At 34.3% G+C, this 21,581-nt stretch overlaps 2 protein-coding genes across 2 annotated transcripts; both read left to right on the forward strand.

Annotated features, from left to right (window-relative positions):
• The first annotated feature begins 326 nt into the window (after nt 1-326).
• Nucleotides 327-5,714, forward strand: LOC123269652 (flocculation protein FLO11-like). The gene is made up of 4 exons (XM_044735486.1): nt 327-502; nt 3,262-4,193; nt 4,470-4,768; nt 4,848-5,714. The coding sequence occupies exons 1-4, from the start codon at nt 327-329 to the stop codon at nt 5,712-5,714; spliced, it is 2,274 nt and encodes a 757-aa protein (XP_044591421.1).
• A 4,287-nt stretch (nt 5,715-10,001) lies between these two features.
• Nucleotides 10,002-11,104, forward strand: LOC123269653. Its single transcript, XM_044735487.1, has 2 exons — nt 10,002-10,443; nt 10,546-11,104. Exons 1-2 carry the CDS (start codon nt 10,002-10,004, stop codon nt 10,827-10,829), a joined length of 726 nt encoding a protein of 241 aa, XP_044591422.1. The 3' UTR covers nt 10,830-11,104.
• Nucleotides 11,105-21,581: the final 10,477 nt, after the last annotated feature.

A 21,581-nucleotide genomic window follows, 5' to 3' on the forward strand; every position in this document is an offset into this window, starting at 1 on the left:
AAAGCCTCGATGTCCCTCCTGTCGGCTCTTTTATAACCCTCCAACTCCGGCTCTCGAACTTTCCTATTGTTATGCCCCGCTTTATTTTACGGGGACAGTAGTGGGGACTTTCGATTAGCACGCCCGGTGACAAGTCGAAACTCCTTGTCAAAAATCGAAAGGTAAGGGAAAGCCCTGACCTACCGTGCGTTAATTAAGTGGTCGATAATGACCCCGGGAAGTTCGATTTTCCCTGTCACATATATTGAGACACTACAAAATGTCCCGATGTTACCAGCCTGGCGAACTACCACCCGAAATTTCCGTTACCGACACTAGCTAAATTAATGTGTAGCCCCCGTGACGTCACAAGACGACACGAGGAGGGGAAAATCAGCTACGAGCCTCAAAACCTGAGCATTGATCGACACTTCGATCTATCCCCCGGTGTCAACCACCACGCTAGATATTTCTTAGTCAATCTTACCACTATTACCACTATTACCACTATTACTACTATTCGGTGATTACTCACCAAAATCATATAAAATCTATTATTAATTATTATAAAATCTTATACTACTTTTATTAATATTATCAGTTCATATTAGGTGATAATTCACCACAATTATTGTTAAACCACGTATATTTCTATTATTAAGTGTATGTTATCTTTATTATCAATATTCTATTAAGTTGCGTTACCAAGTTATTCATAAAATTATAACAAAAGTGAATAATTGTGCAATAAAATTGAGTTCATCCACAGATTCGGTAGAATCTGGCGCCAAGTTCCGTTCAAATCTGCTGTAAACGGAGCGCCAGACTACCGCCTATGTTTACTGTAAGCAGAACGGTATTTTGAGGTTGCAAAATTTTATTTAATTCTACCATACTTTTTTTTCCTAAATTGTATATTATAACAGTAATTCATACTTTATTTGACTGTTATTAATTAATTATATTTACTTATAACAATTAATCTAATTGAAATTATTAAATTTAATCAGCACAAACTATAGCAACGCAAAAATTTCGATCCTGACTTTTTTTTGATGGGCAAAGTGATCTGCCACAGACTAAATAATTCGAGAATGCATAGTAATCCTTCATTAGATGGGAAACTACAGTTAAAAAAAGATATTTCACAGCTTGCATCTACACCCGCCAGGGTGCGCTAGAATTATTTTTACATAAACTGTAGTTTCAAGGGGATAGTTTGCTATAAAAAATGCAACCAACGCGAGACTTAAGTTGGTACCAATTGTAAATTTTTATTATAATTACAAAAAATACTAAAATCTAAACAAAAACAGTTTCACTGTAAAAAAATCGCGCCAAATCCACGTTCATAAGACTATTAAGAAAAAAAAATTTGTTTTTTTCTTTACAAAAATATATATAAGGTAAAAATTAAAAATCAAGTAACCGATATGATTACTTTATGATTTTCGGAAATTAAAAAAATTTTGTTATAAATTTAAAAATTAAGAAAAAATTTTTGGAACGTACTTGGTGTGCGTCATTGTGTATTTCAATTTTTTAAGTCCTAGTAAATAGATTTTTACGAATTTCATTAAAAGTAAAATATTTTGCAACCGCGCACACCTAAATACGTTCCAAATTTTTTTTTTAATTTTAAGTTTGTAACAAAATTTTTTTTAATTTCCGAAAATCATAAGTAATCATATCGGTTACTTGGATTTTTTAATTTTTTAATTTTATATATTTTTGTAAAGAAAAAAACAAATTTTTTTTTCTTAATAGTCTTATAAACGTGGATTTGGCGCGATTTTTTTACAGTGAAACTGTTTTTGTTCAGATTGTTAATACTACTATATATCAATATTGAAACAACACCACACAACTATTTCGGCCAATCTCGTCAATCAAGGACAAAGGGTCATCTTCGCAGTCAAATTTGTAAGTAATTAAAGCAAGTTAACTGGAACGCGTGAGAACTTTTGTCTAGACCTTTTCTATTAAACAAAATACCGACATTCATACGGAAGCGGAATATTCCAAAGAGCAGTGGATCCCAAAACTTTTTATGAAACTTAGGCGACTATTCTCTTATCCGCGAGGTTTAGTGGGCTAAGGAATTAAATTTTTTAAGATTGAAAAATTTAGTGTTTCAATGGCGCTCGAACAGGGACACTGCCCTCATAAATGAATGTTGTCTATTACCGGTAAAGTCTAAAGAAATCGTAAATTCATTTTTATAAAACCAAGAATTCTTTTTATATTTGATACTTTACAGAAAATTTATAAAACTTATTAAAACAGTGAAAGTTTTGTAATCACAACTACAAAATTTATTTAACTAGTGAAATTTTTGTTATAAAATTACATAAATTCTAAAATTTATAAAATTAATTTCTAAATTGACAAAAATTCCCACGTCTTCATAATAATTCATTTAGTTTTAAGCGTTTTTAATCCTATTGCTGTAAAGGTATTTATACTGACATCATCCACTTTGTATTGGCTGAGAAGTACTCTCAGTAAAAAAATTTAGTAAAATTATTTTTAGTTATAACTTTATGAGTGCATAAATCTTTATGAGTATTACAAACCTATTGTCTAGTATACTTTGTGTGTGCCGGGTCTTAAGTCAAAAATACGCTGCATACCTAAACTTAAGTAAAACACAACCCAAGGTCACATCACGCGTATGTCCAAAGAATCGGTTGTCTTATACTACGTTCTGAAACTCCCGAAAATAAAATAAATTCCTTTAGTTTTATTTCTCTGCAAAATACCTTTTGTCTATATTAGTTGAGCCAAAACTAAATCTCTTATTTAACTTTATTATTTATAATAAAAATTTAGTGTACAATAGCTAACCGTTATATTAAAATCAAATACCGTTGTTAAAATAATTTATTTTGTTTAACTTTGCAGTTTGAATTTCAAAATAATATTAATCGTTCATTCTAATTATTAAATTGTTATTAAATACTAAGATTCAGTTATTAAATTATTAAAATCAAATATCGAATATTTACTATATCTGGGATTATCTATTTTAATTCGTACGCGTCACCGAAAAATTATTTCTCGAGAAAATCTGGGATTAAAATTCCTGACAGGCGTGTCACTGTAAAATAATCTAAACAGAAGATTAAATAATAGTTAAAATAAAATTTAATTAACATTACAACTATTCATAATGTTTTCTCACACCCCAGTAAATCAGTTCTCGGTACCGATTAGTAATAATGCGAATTTACAAAATCAAAATTTATTAAATTTTAATCCAATCCAAAATTCAAATTCAAGTCTATATTTACAATTACAAGACGATTTACTTGGACTAGACAATCCGCAAGGTGACATCTACAACAGTACTGTCAATAATAGCACTGACCCTACAAATAAGACTGACAATAATGCAAGTAGAGTACCTGACCCCAAAGATACAAACAGTGCGACTCAACCCGTCGAGGTAGTAATTAGACAATTAAGAGCCGAAGCAGAAACCTGGAAAACAGCTTGTCAGCAATTGACGTCACCCTTTGCCAGTACCTTAGCTCGAACGATGACTAATACGATAAATAATAATAATCACATCAACGACATATATGCGTTTCAGCCGCGGGAATTCCCGAGTTCAAATTTTTCAGCGGGAAATCACTCCGTGCCGCCCGCACCTAATTTTTTCCATTCGGACATGCTTCCCTACCCTACAGCATCAGCCCCAACGTTTAGTGGGACTGCGCGTTTACCGTACGCGCTTCCATCACTTGCCCCACTACTCGTACCACCGGTGCCTCAACATGTACCAGCTTCACATGTACAGTCTCATACTACGTTACCGCACGTAACACAGACTTACACAGCACCACCGACGCCATACTATGTGTCAGGTACACACGCACATTCACACACTACTGTACCTCACATGACGCATACTTATACAGCACCGATCGCCTCTTTCCATGTGCCTGCGTCACAGACACAGCAACACATACATGCTATTCCAGGCATAGTCCCAATCGCTACTCCTTCCTATACGTACCCGAGTACAGTTGCACCCTTACGGACTAATGACATTTGCCGGACTGCGAAATCATGGAATGTATTTTTTCCCCCGCGCGATTCATCTGTAAAATTAGATGCCAAAAAATTTATTAAAACCTTAGAACAACGAATGGTCAGTAATGATATCCCTTTAGAAAATTTTAAGCCGGTTATTGCTTCAACAATAACAGGTAACATTTTAGATTGGTATTATCAAAACGAACATTTATTTGTTAACTGGTCTGTTTTCAAAACCCACTTTAAAGTATGGCAAACCTACCAATCGGATGAAACTTTACTACAAGAAATTTATTCTTATCGACAAGCCGATGACGAACTCGGAGTCACGTTTATTAACCGAATGCAATGCGCGTTTGCTCAGTTAGACGAGCCCCTAGCTTAAAGCCGACAAGTCAAAATCATTATCCAAAAATTTAATTCACAATTTTTATTTAAATTTGCGGAAGAACATATTGACACTTATTCAATACTATATAAACGCGTTAGTTCTTGGCAACCAGTAGTAGATTCATGTCAACGCTCTCATAATAACGAAGAAGCGAAATCTAACATGGATTCCGATTATAATCCGAAAACTCGAACAAAATTAAATGCTATTACCAAATCGGAATTAAAGAATTCCAAGAAGATGACGATTAATTCGGAAAAAGAACAAAAGACCACGCTTTTTGCATTGCCGAATCCAAGCCCAGTTAACTCACGTAACGAAATTCCAAAAAATGACCACTCGCACGTACTCGTATCCGTAATAACCAATTTCCAAGCCGTGATGCAGGACATGTTCGAGAATTTACAAAAAAAAACTTAACCAAGTACCTTCACAGACTGACTGCGACCGTTGTGGACGCAGTGGATATATTGCTGCGGTCTGTTGTTCACAAACTACAGACGAGATACGAGAAAGAGCCGGTTTACGACCCTTTGCGAAAAATCCGGATCCCGAAAACCAAGTAGTTACTCCGGTGATCTCCAATACACAAACTAAGGCTCAAATATCCGCGATACAAACCCTTACGGCACCTATTTCTTTAACTAGTGCCCCAGTTAGGTCAGTTTCAAACAACTGCGAACCAAATACTTCAGAAAATAGTTCAGAAACCCCTGATATTAACCAAAACAACTTAGATTACGAGTATATGGACTATGAGTCAGACTCTGAGTCAGAAATGCTTAGTTCAACACCCAAATTAAAAATCAAATCCGGTAATGAACCTAATGACCTTATGCTCATACACAGTCTCAGCACACATGACTCAAACAACTCTAAAATATCAAGTCAAAATAAACGAAAACCATCATTTCAGACTAGAACTGAGAGTACTTCGAAGTTGTCGTCGATAACAAGCGTTAAATCAGGAACTTTACCTTCTGATCCCATAATCACTTGTAATTCTAAGAAACAGTCATTTTCATTACCATCTAAATCATTAATACCGACCCCTACAACGACAACGACCAATACTGAAGAAGTTTCAACATCCATCACCCAGCTCAACATTGGCAGAATTCCTAGACCAACAATGGTGCAGCCTGGCATAACTTCTACAGCTCCAACGACTATAGCAGCTGTATCAGATCCATCAGATAACAATGTGGCAACCAAAAAGCTCATGCCGCATGACAGAAGCCAGTTGACTTCATTATCTCAACCAAACTTCAGGTTCACTTATAAACGACCTGAATGGGTTTAAGATATCTGTAAAGCAATGAAGAAAGTCCATATCCAAATCCAGAAGAATACACAGGACATCCAAGGACTCCAGAATGGCATGAAAAGACTCGTACAAAGCCATTCCTCATTAAAGAATTGCCAACTCACCAACCTGGCAAGTTCTGTACGTGAAGTAGAACGAGATGTCGTTGCCGTCAAACAACGACTTAACTCAATCGAACCCAAAATGCATAAACTGGGAAAATATCCAGATAAATGCAAGGAGCCTGTCCAACCAGAAGCCGATTCACTTCCATTGATTTTCAAGGGAAAACAAGACACTCCTATTTACAAAATTGGAACTAAAAATCGTCAGTTAGCTCAAAAACGAACTTTTGAAAAAATTAAATTCTCTCAGTCGAAAATTTCATCTCGACAAGGGTTGCGAGACGAGTTTCCAACTAGTCCAGTCACGGTAACAATTTTAAATTCGTTACCGCATTATCAGACACAAACAACACCAATATACGATGTCTCAAGTACTCGAAAGGATACAGCTAACCAAGCTTGGAAGCACGCTGAATTTAGTTTTCGTCCACCTGAAAACGAGGAAAAGGACAACTTCCAAGGATACTACCAAAGATGTGGAGTACCATTTCAATTTTTTGATCCAGAATGCCAGAGGCTAGTAACCGACGTTGGCCTGGATACAAAAACGGAATCGAGATAAACAACAATGAAGAGGACATCGAAGACTTACAAGAGACGTACCGGCGTTCTCTGTGAAAATAAACCCCTATTTAATCATTCACTTAATTATTTATTTATATTACTGCATCATCGTTCATATAATTATTTAAAATATCACTGTATCATTATACTATTATTATTACTTTTCTATGACACAATTATTACTACTATAAAATTTATATTAAGCATTTATCATACTATTTCATCATAAAACTATAATATTTACTAAATTATTTATATCATCTAATATTATATCTGCCAGTTTAATTTGTTTTAATTACAGCTGCAGACCAATCAAAAAAAAAAAATAAGCAACAATTATAATAATTTTATTTTTTTTTAGCACAAGTCAAATAGATCGAAGTCTAGACCGAGGTTTCGACCATTTGCTCAAGGGAATTCTCTATTCAAATTAATTATTAACTTTACAGGCGATTACTCACCAATCTTACTACTAAAAATTTTATTTATTATTTCAAAATTTTTTTTTTAGGTGATGACTCACCAATCCATCCACACACCCAATTTCCAAGTGACTACTCACCAATCCACTCATCTATCTCCTCATTCACTACTATAGGTGATTACTCACCAACACAAATCATACCACTATAGGTGACTACTCACCAACACACACTACTATTAGGTGACTACTCACCAAACCATACTACTATCAGGTGACTACTCACCAAATCTTTCATCAACTTTTCTTCCTACTATCTCATCAAGTCATCCTTCCTAGGTGATCACTCACCACTAACTCCTATCATCCTACTATCCCCATACCCGGTGACGACTCACCGACTCTTGCAAAGAGCTAGCTCGGTTCAAAAATTGACGGGGTAGTCTTGGCTTGGCAGGGGGGATTGAGACACTACAAAATGTCCCGATGTTACCAGCCTGGCGAACTACCACCCGAAATTTCCGTTACCGACACTAGCCAAATTAATGTGTAGCCCCCGTGACGTCACAAGACGACACGAGGAGGGGAAAATCAGCTACGAGCCTCAAAACCTGAGCATTGATCGACACTTCGATCTATCCTCCGGTGTCAACCACCACGCTAGATATTTCTTAGTCAATCTTACCACTATTACCACTATTACCACTATTACTACTATTCGGTGATTACTCACCAAAATCATATAAAATCTATTATTAATTATTATAAAATCTTATACTACTTTTATTAATATTATCAGTTCATATTAGGTGATAATTCACCACAATTATTGTTAAACCACGTATATTTCTATTATTAAGTGTATGTTATCTTGATTATCAATATTCTATTAAGTTGCATTACCAAGTTATTCATAAAATTATAACAAAAGTGAATAATTGTGCAATAAAATTGAGTTCATTGTTAATACTACTATATATCATTATTGAAAAAACACCACACAACTATTTCGGCCAATCTCGTCAATCAAAAGGGTCAATCAAGGACAAAGGGTCATCTTCGCAGTCAAATTTGTAAGTAATTAAAGCAAGTTAACTGGCACGCGTGAGAACTTTTGTCTAGACCTTTTCTATTAAACAAAATACCGACATTCATACGGAAGCGAAATATTCCAAAGAGCAGTGGATCCCAAAACTTTTTATGAAACTTAGGCGATTATTCTCTTATCCGCGAGGTTTAGTGGGCTAAGGAATTAAATTTTTTAAGATTGAAAAATTTAGTGTTTCAATATATATATATATATATATATATATATATATATATATATATATATATATATATATATATATATATATATATATATATATCTTCTAATATATAAAATTCTCGTGTCACAATGTTCGTTCCCATACTTCTCCGAAACGGCTTGACCGATTCTCATTAAATTTTTTTTGCATATTCAGTAAGCCTGAGAATCGGCTACTATCTATTTTTCTAACCTCTAAGTGATAAGGGGTGTTCACCCTAAAAATTTTGTTTTTATTTTTTTTATAAAATTTTTTGTTTTTTTATTTTTTTATTATGTGGTATCAAAAAATACATACAACTCTAAATTTGCACTTTTTTATCACCAATCCTTGCTTTTTAATAGTCATTTTCATAATTTTATCATTTTCTATCCCGCTCGATAACATCAATTATTATCACTTGGTAAGTTATCCCCTCCATGTGTCTACCGGTGTCACTTCTCACCCTGTAAACAGCACGGAGTAGGGATGTTACCTCTACAGTTTTCGGCTATTATTAGTGTTTATGCTTCAAGCGTAGTAGTTAAACATTTTTACTATCTCAGTGTAACTCTCATATCAAATATATTCTCGAGTAACTTTATTATTTATTTATTAATAACTAATATTATTGAATATAATTAATTATTAATAAGTTATTAATAATATTATTATAATAAGTTATTATTAATAATAACTAATAAAATTATTAATTTTGAGTGTAAATCGCACGATCAGCTAATTAAGTGACTTACATAACCTCTAAAATACTCAACACGTGTCACGAGTTCCCGCAAACAACGGCTATTGAGTTGTAAGTATAAATTATATTTTACATTTATTATAAAATCAAAAATTATTCTTTCTAATTTATAACGAAAATATTGTTGGGAATGGTGAAAAACGAATTCGGTGAAAGTTAGATTTTTATTACAATTGGGAAATTTTTTTTTGTGTTTATTTATAAGAGCTCTAACTTCGACAGAATTTTTTTTTTTCACTATTTCTAACAATATGTATTTTCTATATAATTAAGAAACATAAAACTTTTTGCTTTCGTGAAACTATTTAATTTTTACATGTATATTTAATGTAATCAAAGATAAAATAAATGATTAATATAATAATTAAATAATTCAATCAGTTCTATTCATGTGTGTTTTGTATTGTACAGTGAACAATGCCAACAAAACGCAAAGGGGCCAATTTGAGCCGTGATACAAATAAATCTAGAAGCATTCAGAATAGACGAGCCCAAAGAACCGAAGAACAAGTTCAGGAAGAAAATACTGGAGCGCGTGTGAGAATGGTACAATTGCGTCAAGAACAATCAGACGATACACGAGCTGAACGCAATGAAGTCATGAGATTAGAACAACGACAATCACACCGTTTTACTGTCAATAGACGCAGAGCGAATGACCAACAACGCTAACAGGCACATCGAGCATTTGTAGCTACATAATTTCTGCGTCTAGCATTCCAGTATGAGCCCGATATTGAATATTATGATCATTCAAAAGTAGTAATTGGTGCTATGGACAAAGAATGCCCGTATTGTCATCCTTTAAAATTCAAAAATGAACCAGCTGGGATGTGTTGCGCGTCAGGGAAGGTACAACTACCTGTAATTAAAACACCACCGGAACCATAGAACGGTTTACTTATCGGCACAGATCCAGATTCTAACGTGTTCCTGAAGTCCATTCGAACATTCAACTCATGCTTTCAAATGACATCGGTCGGAGCAACAGAAATAGTTCAAAAAACTAATGCAAATGGTCAACAATACAATTCTACATTTAAAATCAGAGGCCAAGTTTATCATAAAATAGACTCATTGCTGCCAATGCCAAACGAACCACATAAATTTTTACAAATCTACTTTATGGGCAGCGAGAACTCCGGAAGCACACTAGCCAATCGGGTGGATGCACGTTGTGGCTACAATAACCTTGATTCATTCTTTGCTAGACGCATCGTCAGCAAGCTGGATGCTCTATTGAATGAGCATAATGAATTGTTGAAAATATTCAAATCCCACATGCACAAATTAGAAAGCGATAATCACGCTATTGTTATTAATCCTGATAAAACACCAGCTGGAGAACACATTCGTAGATTCAATGCACCTGTTGCTGACGACGTTGCTGGAATCATGGTTGGCGATCGTACAGGTGCAAGAGAAATTGTGATTCGTAGGAGAAATAATAATCTTCAGTTCATTGCTGATACACACCGTTCATATGACGCTCTCCAATATCCGCTAATCTTCTGGAAGGGACAAGACGGATATAGCATAAATATTAAACAACGAGATCCCGTATCAGGTACTTCATTTATTATGAATTTGATCATTACACTTTTAACAAAACAATTAAATTATTAAACGCAATTAACTTAAATTAATATTTATGAATATATTATTACAGGAGCCGAAACAAACAAAAACGTTAGCTCGAAGGATTATTATGCGTATAGATTGATGATTAGACGCGGGCTGGATAACGTCATTCTACGATTTCGAGAGCTTTGTCAACAATTCATGGTCGACATGTACGCGAAGATAGAAGGCGAACGACTACGATACTTACGATATAATCAACTCAAGCTACGTGTGGAAAAGTACATTCACTTGCGAGACGCTATTGTCAACAACGCCGACGCTGGAAGGTCGAAATTGGTAACTCTGTCATTCTACCATCATCGTACGTAGGCAGTCCACGTCATATGCAAGAGTATATACAGGATGCTCTGACTTTCGTGCGCGAATATGGGCGACCGTGTTTATTTATCACGTTCACATGTAATCTAAAATGGCCAGAGATTACATCTTTGCTGTTGCCTGGCCAAAATGCAATACATCGTCATGACATTACAGCACGTGTGCTTAGACAAAAGCTGAAGTCATTAATAAATTTTATTACTAAATCACATGTATTCGGTCCCACACGTTGCTGGCTGTATTCGGTTGAGTGGCAAAAGCGAGGATTACCTTATGCCCACATTTTGGTTTGGTTAATCGACAAAATCCGTCCTGAAGCAATAGATAATATAATTTCTGCAGAAATTCCCGATCCGTCTATTGATCAATTGCTGTTTGATATTGTTACAGCAAACATGATTCATGGCCCATGCCGTACTTTTAATCGTTCATCGCCTTGCATGTCAGATGGAAAATATACAAAAAATTTCCCTAAAAATTTCACTAACGATACAATCACAAATGTCGACGGACATCCAATATATCATCGAAGGAATCCAGATAATGGCGGACAATTATTTATTAAAAACATCAGCAACACTGACATTGATATTGACAATCGTTGGGTCGTGCTATATTCGCCCCTGCTGAGCAAAACATACAATGCTCATATTAATGTTGAATTCTGCAGTTCTGTGAAGAGCATCAAATACATTTGCAAGTATGTCCATAAAGGCAGTGACATGGCGGTGTTTTGAGTGGAAAATACCAATGTGAATGCTCCTCCAATGAATAAAAACGATGAAATAACCCTCTACCAAATAGGTCGGTACATCAGCTCCAATGAAGCTGTTTGGCGTATCTTTGGTTTTCCAATTCATGAACGGGATCCAGCAGTTGTTCAGTTAGCCGTTCATCTTGAAAATGGTCAGTGTGTATATTTCACGAACGAAACAGCGATTGGTCGTGTTATAAATCCACCAAAAACTACACTCGCTGAATTTTTTTAATTGTGTAATCGTGCGGATGATTTTGGTGCCTTTGCACGTACTTTACTCTATTCACAAGTACCACGCTATTTCACATGGGCTCAAACAAAACAATGGATACCCCTCAAGCAAGGCTCACCAGTTGATGCATGCCCCAATTTATTCAAATCAAACACCTTGGGGCGAGAATTTACAGTGAATCCAAGACAGACTGAGTGCTTTTATCTTCGACTATTGTTGGTTAATGTTACTGGCCCATTGTCATTTCAAGATATACGTAAAGTGAATGGGCAACAGTATACAACGTATAAAGATGCATGCCTTGCACTCGGCTTGCTAGAAGATGACAATCAGTGGGAATGTATGCTTGCTGAAGCAGCATTGAACTGTACAGCAATACAAATTCATCTACTATTCGCTATAGTGTTGACTACATGTTTTCCAGCCCGAGCAGAGATATTGTGGGATAATCACAAAGATTCAATGACTGATGATATATTGCATCAACATCGTACACGATGTAACGATCTAGCGATAACATTCAGCGACGATATGTACAATGAAGCATTAATTGCTATTGAGGATCTTTGCATTATCATTGCCAACTTACCACTCAGTTATTTCGGTATGAATTCGCCAAATCGAGGTGCAACTGATTTAATTAACACTGAAATGAATCGTGAAATGCAGTACAACACTGTAGAAACGGCGGCGATTGTTACTCGCAATGTTCCACTAATGAATGAGGAACAAAGAACCATTTACGACCGCATTATGCTCGACCGCATTCAGCAGGACAAGGTGGGTTCTTCTCTTTAGATGCACCAGGTGGAACTGGCAAGACATTCCTTATTTCGCTAAGTCTCGCCAAAATACGATCCAATAATGGCATCGCATTGGCCGTTGCATCATCGGGCATTGGGGCAACTTTATTGGATGGAGGCAGAACAGCTCATTCAGTATTTAAGCTACCACTAAATATTCAAAATAACCCTGACGCAGTTTGCAACGTAAAAAAACAATCGTCCATAGCTACAGTGCTGAAACAGTGTAAAATTATCATCTGAGATGAATGTATCATGGCACACAAACATTCGCTTGAGGCGTTGAACAGGACATTGAAAGATATTAAAAACAACGACAAACTATTTGGTGGCACTCTGTTAGTCCTTTCAAGTGACTTCAGACAAACACTTCCCATCATTCCACGTTCAACATACGCTGATAAAATCAACGCCTGCTTAAAATCATGGACATTGTGGCGTAATGTTGAAATAGTACAGCTGAAAGTAAATATGCACTATAGCTGAAACTGGATACATAAAATTAGCGAATGATTTCTGCACAATCATTGATTCGCAAGATGCTCTCATTGAACAAATATTTTTCGATGTACACACGAATTACATAAATCTTGAGTGGCTTGCAGAAAGAGCAATGTTAGCTGCAAAAAATGTGGACGTTGACATTTTAAATCTGAAGATACAACAGTTATTGCCAGGGGACTTGGTATCATATAAATCTATTGATACATTTTGCCACTAGATTTGCCAGGCATGCCACCACATAACTTACAATTGAAGGTTGGATCTCCAATTATTTTGCTTCGTAATTTGAGCCCGCCACGGCTATGCAACGGTACGCGATTAGTCATTAAAAAATTAATGAAAAACGTTATCGAAGGCACCATTTTAAATGGCAAGTTTCGAGGTGAAAATATATTGATACCACGAATACCTATTATACCCACAGATGTGCCAATTCAATTTAAGCGTATTCAATTTCCGATTATATTGGTATTTGCAATGACTATTAATAAATCCCAAGGCCAAACAATGTCTGTTTGTGGCTTAGATTTGAGCACACCATGTTTTTCACACGGACAATTATACGTTGCATGCTCTCGAGTGGGTAAACCATTAAGTTTGTTTGTATTAGCTAAAGACGGACTAACAAAAAATATTGTTCACGCTGCAGCATTAAGAGATTAATATTATGTAATTAATTGATTATATAAATAATTATTACTTTTAATAAATTAAAACAATTAATGTTGGGTGTTTTGTTATTTTTAAACAACATTCCCTCATCGTTCACAGCGCTCCAGGCCTTTTTCACTCATATCCACAGATTCGGTAGAATCTGGCGCCAAGTTCCGTTCAAATCAAATCCGTTGTAAACGGAGCGCCAGACTACCGACTGTGTTTACTGGAAACATTACGATATTTTGAGGTTGCAAATTTTATTTAATTCTATGGGACTTTTTTTTCCTAAATTGTCTATTACAACAGTAGATTATACCTTATTTTACTGATATTAATTAAATTATAATCAATTATAACACTTAATCTACTTGAAATTATTAAATTTAATGAGCACAAACTATAGCAACGCAAAAATTTCGATCCTGACTTTTTTTCGATGGGGAATGGTCAGTGCCACAGACTAGGTAAAATAAAAATGTATAGTAATCCTCCTATAGATACGCAACTACACTAAAAAAAGGTAATTGATAGCTTGCATCTACGGCCGTCAGGGTGCACTGGAATTATTATTTCTACATAAACTGTAGCTTTAATCAAGGGGATAGTTTGCGGTAAAAAATGCAGCCAACGCGAGATTTAAGTTAGTACCGTAGAAAAGTAAACTCCAATCTTAAAGGTGCTCACACATATGTTAATGAACTAAGATAAATTGCTTGCAGTTATTCTTTTATTTATTCACTTCGTTTATTTACTTTGAGCTCTCTGCGAGAAAGTATTGTATATAATTCTATATAATAAACTAACGATGTGGCTAAGGTACAGCAGACAAACTATACGACTCCATACACAAACCGCACCGTATGTATACGGAGTACTACAAATCCCGGGAAATTCAAATTATATACGTAAAACACGCTTGTGGAGCTACACATGTACGGAGTCGTAACATACTTCTAAATAAATGAAATAATAATAATAATAATAATAATAATAATAATAATAATAATAATAATAATAATAATAATAATAGTTAAAAAAATGAAAATAATTATAATGGTAATAATAAATTGATAATTATAACAGTAACCATATTTATCATTATTATTATTATTATTATTATTATTATTATTATTATTATTATTGTTTTTAAATTATTCAGTATTAAGATATTAAATTTAAATTTACAATTATCTCAATCGTTTGGCTGCAAAAAAGCACACCTCCTTTGAACTATCTCTTTTCACCACAAGCTTCTTGGAGAAATCTTTTTTAGTAACTGTAATAAGGTTTTGGGAAGAACTTCCACGCGAAATCGTAAATTCAAGTAGCTTGCAAGTCCTTAAAAAAGAAGTTTTCAATTACTTATTAAATCTCGATAATTAAAACGACGTCAAATAAATCACAAATTTGAGCTTAATTACTCTAAAGATTTAAAATTAAAATGGATAAAATCAGTGGAATTGCAGATTTATTATGTTGAATTATCATCTGAGTTGATGATATCAAAATATTTTATTTTTAAATTATTATTTTCTGTATTAAGTCTTAAGTTGAATATGTTTTTATTATATTTATATACGAATTGTTGCCAGTCCCATGGCTAAGCGGTATAATGCTTGTCATGCTTGCTTGGGACTGGTGAGGCGTGGGTTCGAATCCCGGTGTGAGCTGAAATTTAATTTTCAGTGAACATCGGTGCTCGTAACTCACGCCGGGCTGTACAGGTTTGGGTTTTTCGATGGTTTCCCCAAGCCCTGTGCTACCGGTGGGGCACAGGCAAATGCGTGCAGTTTCCCCAAAGTCGGCCCATCGCCGCATTACTCTCCAGGCTGAAAAAGTATGTAATACCGTCAAACTTATTCTGCCAAACTTAATGTACCGATCAGCCTGGAGTCCCCTTCCAGTCTCGGCCGGACCCCCATCGAGACAGAAGTCTGAAAAGCGGGGTTAAAATAAAAAAAAAAAAAAAAATATACGAATTGTTTAAAATAATTTTGTGCAATACATTATTATGTACTCACAGAAACAAAAATTGTCTTCTTGTAAAATTGTTATAGTATGTAATAGAAATTGCCATTTGGCCTGTGCCTTGGCATTAATAAATAAATAAAATCTAAATCTAAATCTAAAATTACAAAAAAGGTAAAAATTCATGTAAAGTTAAAAATCCAATTAATAATTTAGTTTATGGATCTAAGTCAAAGAGTATTCGCGGCTTATTTATATAAAATTTTATTAATGCTGCTAGATATTGTACGAAAAGTGATATTTTAATTGATTTACAGTAAAAGCTCTTAAAAGTTACCCAGGTTGTCTTTCTCGCTTTTATTGATGTTTTATGAGAAATTGAGACAGAACTACGGTAACTTTTAACAACTTTCACTGTATATTGAAACTTTATAAACATTCAATTTCCGCGGGAAAAATACAAACTTTGAATTAAAAATCTTTTTAATAACAAAAAATGTTAAAATTTATTTTTAATATAAAATTCCTAGAATTAATTATTAAATAACTTTCCATGTGTATTTTTCTAGATATATTTTCTTCTAATTCAGTCGTATTTGTTAACTACAGTCAATACTTAAAAGAGCTAGAATTGTTTGATTTTGCTTTCTTCGGAAAAGTCAGCTGATCAAGATCTGAGTAATTCTGTTCGAGCAATGTTCAGATACTACAAACGTCTTGATGATTGTAGCCTGTAGGTGGCACTACTTGTTAATTAAGCGAAGTTTGAAACGATGATATTTCTTACATAATACGAATATTATTTATAAGTTTACGAATTGTGATATTTACTAACAACAATATGATATTGACACTAAATAATAATGAAAATAATAATAATTATAATAACGATAATATTAACAATGACAATATGGATAATACTAAAAATATTTATAATGGTAAAAATAAATTGATAATACGATTTATTATTATTATTATCATTGATATTGTTTTTAAATTATTAAGTATTAAAGTATTAAATTTAAATTTACAACTATCACAACTACAAAAATGTAAAAATTTTTTAAAAATATATGTAAAATTAAAAGCTTACAATTGATCATTTAGTTTATCAATCTAAGCTAAAGAATGTTCGCGGCTTATTGATATAAAATTTTATCAATGCTGCTAGATATTGTACGAAAAGTGATACTTTAAATGATTTATATTAAAACTTTATAAACATTCAATTTCCGCGGGAAAAATACAAACTTTGAATTAAAAATTTTTTTAAAAACAAAAAATGTTAAAATATTTTTTTTAATATAAAATCCCTAGAATTAATTATTAAATAACTTTCCATTCGTATTTTTCTAAATATACTTTCTTTTCATTTAGTTGTATTTATTAACTAGAGTCAATATTTAAGGGCCAGTTTTTCAATCTAGGATAAAATTTTATCTAATGATAAAATATATCTATATATTTCATATATATAAATATACTGGCATCATAATTTTATCCTGGATACAATTTTATCTTGATTTGAAAAACTGACTCTAAAAGAGCTAGAATTGTTTGATTTTGTTTTCTTCGGAAAAGTCAGCTGATCAAGATCTGAGTAATTCTGTTCGAGCAATGTACAGATACTACAAACGTCTTGATGATTGTTGCCTGTAGGTGGTACTACTTGTTAATTGAGCGAAGTTTGAAACGATGATATTTCTTACATAATATTTATTAACCAGTCTAAATACACAACAGACTAAACGTTGTTCGAGTTCTACTTTCTTGGGATAAACCAGCTGTTCAGTGTCTGGGGAATTTTCATTGAAGATAGTGTACATTCTATAATCTCATGGTTGTTGCCTGTAGATGGCACTGTCATTCAATTGAGCGGGTTTTAAATAATCTTAATCTTTTGATAATACGTAACATAACTATGCGTTTGATACATTGTGTCATTTACTAACAACAATATCATAATAACAATAAATATTATTGGTAATCATAATAACAACAACAATAATAGTAATAATAATACTGAAAGTAATAAACTATGCGTTTGATACATTGTGTCATTTACTAACAACAATATCATAATAACAATAAATAATATTGGTAATCATAATAACAACAACAATAATAGTAATTATAATCCGAACAAAAACAGTTTCACTGTAAAAAAATCGCGCCAAGTCCACGTTCATAAGACTATTAAGGAAAAAAAAATTTTTTTTTTCTTTACAAAAAGATATAAAATAGAAAAATGAAAAAATCAACAGACTCGATAGAGTCTGGCGCCAAGTTCCGTTCTCAAGCCAGACTACCGAGTGTGTATATACCGTAAGCAGAACGGTTTTTTGAGGTTACAAATTTTTTTTCAAATTTATTTTGATTTTTTTTCTATATGATATTTTATAATAGTAGATCATGTAGCCATATTAAAGCAAATTTTAAGGGAGTTGGGAAAGAACGGATACGGGAAAGGGGGGACCTACTCAGTGGGAATTTTTCCGTAATTGAAAAAATAATCAGACAGCCCAGACTGGGAATCGAACCCAGATATCTCGATTATGCGCCAAGGGCTCTCCAGTTAAGCTATCCGAGACAAGTACTGACTACTTTATTCAGTCACGTATATAAGACCCACCGAGCAAACAACGCCACCGTCATTCTTACGGTAAAGAGCCATATTAAAGCAAATTTAAAGGGAGTTGGGAGAGAACGGATAGGGGAAAGGGGGGACCTACTCAGTGGGAATTTTTCCGTAATTGAAAAAATAATCAGACAGCCCAGACTGGGAATCGAACCCAGATCTCTCGGTTACGCGCCAAAGGCTCTCCAGTTAAGCTATCCGAGACAATAAAATTATTAAAAATAATCAGCACAAACTATAGCGACCCAGATTTTTAGATTTTAACTTTTTTCTTATGTAAAAAGCGGACGGCCAGAGACTAAATAATATAAGGATGCATGCTAATCTTATAATAGATGGGAAACTACAGTGAAAAAAAGATATTTGACAGCTTACAATTACACACGCCAGGCGGCGCAAGAATAACTTTTACATGAACTATAGCTTAAAGGGGATAGTTTGCCACCGGAAATGTATTAAATTAAAATTGTCAATTTTTATTATAATTACAAAAAATACTGAAATCCGAACAAAAACAGTTTCACTGTAAAAAATTGCGCCAAGTCCACGTTCATAAAACTCATCTCAATAACATTTGCACTTTACAAAAAAAATTAGGCTCGTTTTAATAATTTTCATTCTCTACAAAAAGATGTGAAATACAAAAAAATACCAAGAAACCGTCATAATGTTGAAAAAATTGAAAAAAAATTTGTTGAAAATTAAAAAATAAAAAAAAAATTTTTTTATCGTACTTAGCGCGCGTCATTGAGTACCCCAAATTTTTTCAGGATAAATAAACATCCTTTTAATGCTGAAAAATTTATAAGTAAGTCAACCTATGTTATTTCATAATAAGTTTTACAAGTTAGGTAAAATTGACATGTCATACGCAGTTAAGTAAACTACATATAAGTCGATACGCATGCATACATTGGGTCGGTTGCATTGTGAGAATTGTGTTTACTAAAAAATAAAACATATGGCCGACTAAATTGGGACAATGTGGTGTGAGTGCCAATCAAAATGTGTTAGTCACAATTAAACGAAGCAATATCAAACTTTAATATTGCATAAGGTCCTTCATTAAAGATTAATGACGAAGCTGAAAAAAAATGAATCCAAAAATTTTATATAATTTCAGATTTCTTGAACACACCACCATATTGACAGTTGTTCTCACTAGAGATCTAAAAAAAATTTTAAGAACGGGTTTTTTCACCAAAACTGATAATTAATACACTAAGCAATGTTTTCAATGAGTTCAGTATACTTGACTAATGAAATCTATATAAATATATAATATGATTATATATATACAAGCGAAATCGATTTTTCTTGAGTTGAAATTCTTCCGAAAAAATTTGGGGTACTCAATGACGCGCGCCAAGTACGATAAAAAATTTTTTTTTTCATTTTTTAATTTTCAACAAATTTTTTTTCAATTTTTTCAACATTATGACGGTTTCTTGGTATTTTTTTGTATTTCACATCTTTTTGTAGAGAATGAAAATTATTAAAACGAGCCTAACTTTTTTTGTAAAGTGCAAATGTTATTGAGATGAGTTTTATGAACGTGGACTTGGCGCAATTTTTTACAGTGAAACTGTTTTTGTTCGGATTACACATTCTTATACACTTCCAACAAGTTAGTAATTTTTTTTCGACACTAGAAATTCTCTAGAAATTATTCACATGGCAAAATAACGTTTGCCGGGTCAGCTAGTATATATATATATATATATATATATATATATATATATATATATATATATATATATATATATACGAGCCGTTTCCCGCCCGCTTCGCTGGGCGAATTAAAATAGAAAATAAATAAAATTTCATGTTTCATTATTATTTTTAACTTCCCGCTAAGAAAATTGAAAATTTTTTAAAATCGGAAAGTTTTTGTTTTTACCCCGTTTTTCGAAAATCGAGTTTTCATCAGATCTTGACGTTTTGAGGTCCTAGGAAGCTTCCCTGACTTTTGCCGCGATGGTGTCTGTCTGTATGTATGTGTGTGTGTGTGTGTGTGTGTGTGTGTGTGTGTGTGTGTTTTTTCCCTTAGGGGGGGGAATCCTTTTTACGGATTCTAGGCGTAGCTGTTTGGCCTGGATATGTGGCGACTCGACGCAGCGTCATACTAAAACTCGACGCTAACGCCCCTACCCACTAAACCCTAAACCCCTTTCCTCTTTCCTCTAATCCCTCATGGAAACCGCCGTTAGGCATTACTTCGTGGGGGGAGGATATAGCGACTGCTCTTCCTTCTGGTAATTAGGTATTATTTTACCTTTCTTCTAGTTGTTGTCATTTGCTCTTTTTCTTTCGATGGAACGCAAGTCTATAAGGACTTCTGTTGCAAACGTGTTTGCGGCGTTCCAGGCAGCCTCTGATGACAGCATTGCTTCTACTATTGTCTCTGGTTGGATTTTCTTCTTCAGGATCATCTCCAGCTCATCGCGCTGTGGGTAAAATCGTGGGCACTCAAAGAAAACGTGCTCCGCGTCTTCATTGATTCCTGGGCAGGACGGGCACTCCGGTGAATCATCATGCTTGAAGCGGTGAAGATACGTCCAAAAACATCCATGTCCTGACAACATCTGCGTCAGATAGTAATTGACCTCGCCATGACTCCGGTTTATCCAAATGTCGATTTTCGGTATGAGACGGTGTGTCCATCTTCCTGTTGTCGCGGCGTCCCACTGCGATTGCCATCGTGCGATGCTGTTCTGCCGTTCTTCAGCTCTGAGTTCCTCGGCACTTAGTGTGGTTGACCTCTTTCGTTGGTAAAGGTTCCGTCTTTCCTCAGCTAGAACTCTAAGCGGCAGAGTTCCGGAAATGACACACACTGCTACTTCTGATATCGTGCGGAATGCACTGGCTAGTCTTACAGCGCTCAGTCGATATACTGGTCCAGCTTTTCTCCATGATTCTTGCAACTTCAGCGCGTCTGGCCAAATGGATATTCCATATGTGAGCACCGATGTGACAACTGATGATAGTAGTAGTCTCCTGCTCTGCTTTGGCCCTCCGACGTTCGGCATCAGTAGTGCGATACTAGCCCTCACTACTGACGCTTTGGCACTGACGTGTTCCACTTGCTGTTTAAAATTGAGACGGGCATCAAGTATCACTCCCAAATATCGGATGTAAGGTTGTGAAGTGATTTCTTGTTCGCCGACTTTCAGCTTGATGGTCT

This window comes from Cotesia glomerata, linkage group LG7 (genome assembly GCF_020080835.1).
Source record: "Cotesia glomerata isolate CgM1 linkage group LG7, MPM_Cglom_v2.3, whole genome shotgun sequence".
NCBI classification, from domain to species: domain Eukaryota; kingdom Metazoa; phylum Arthropoda; class Insecta; order Hymenoptera; family Braconidae; genus Cotesia; species Cotesia glomerata.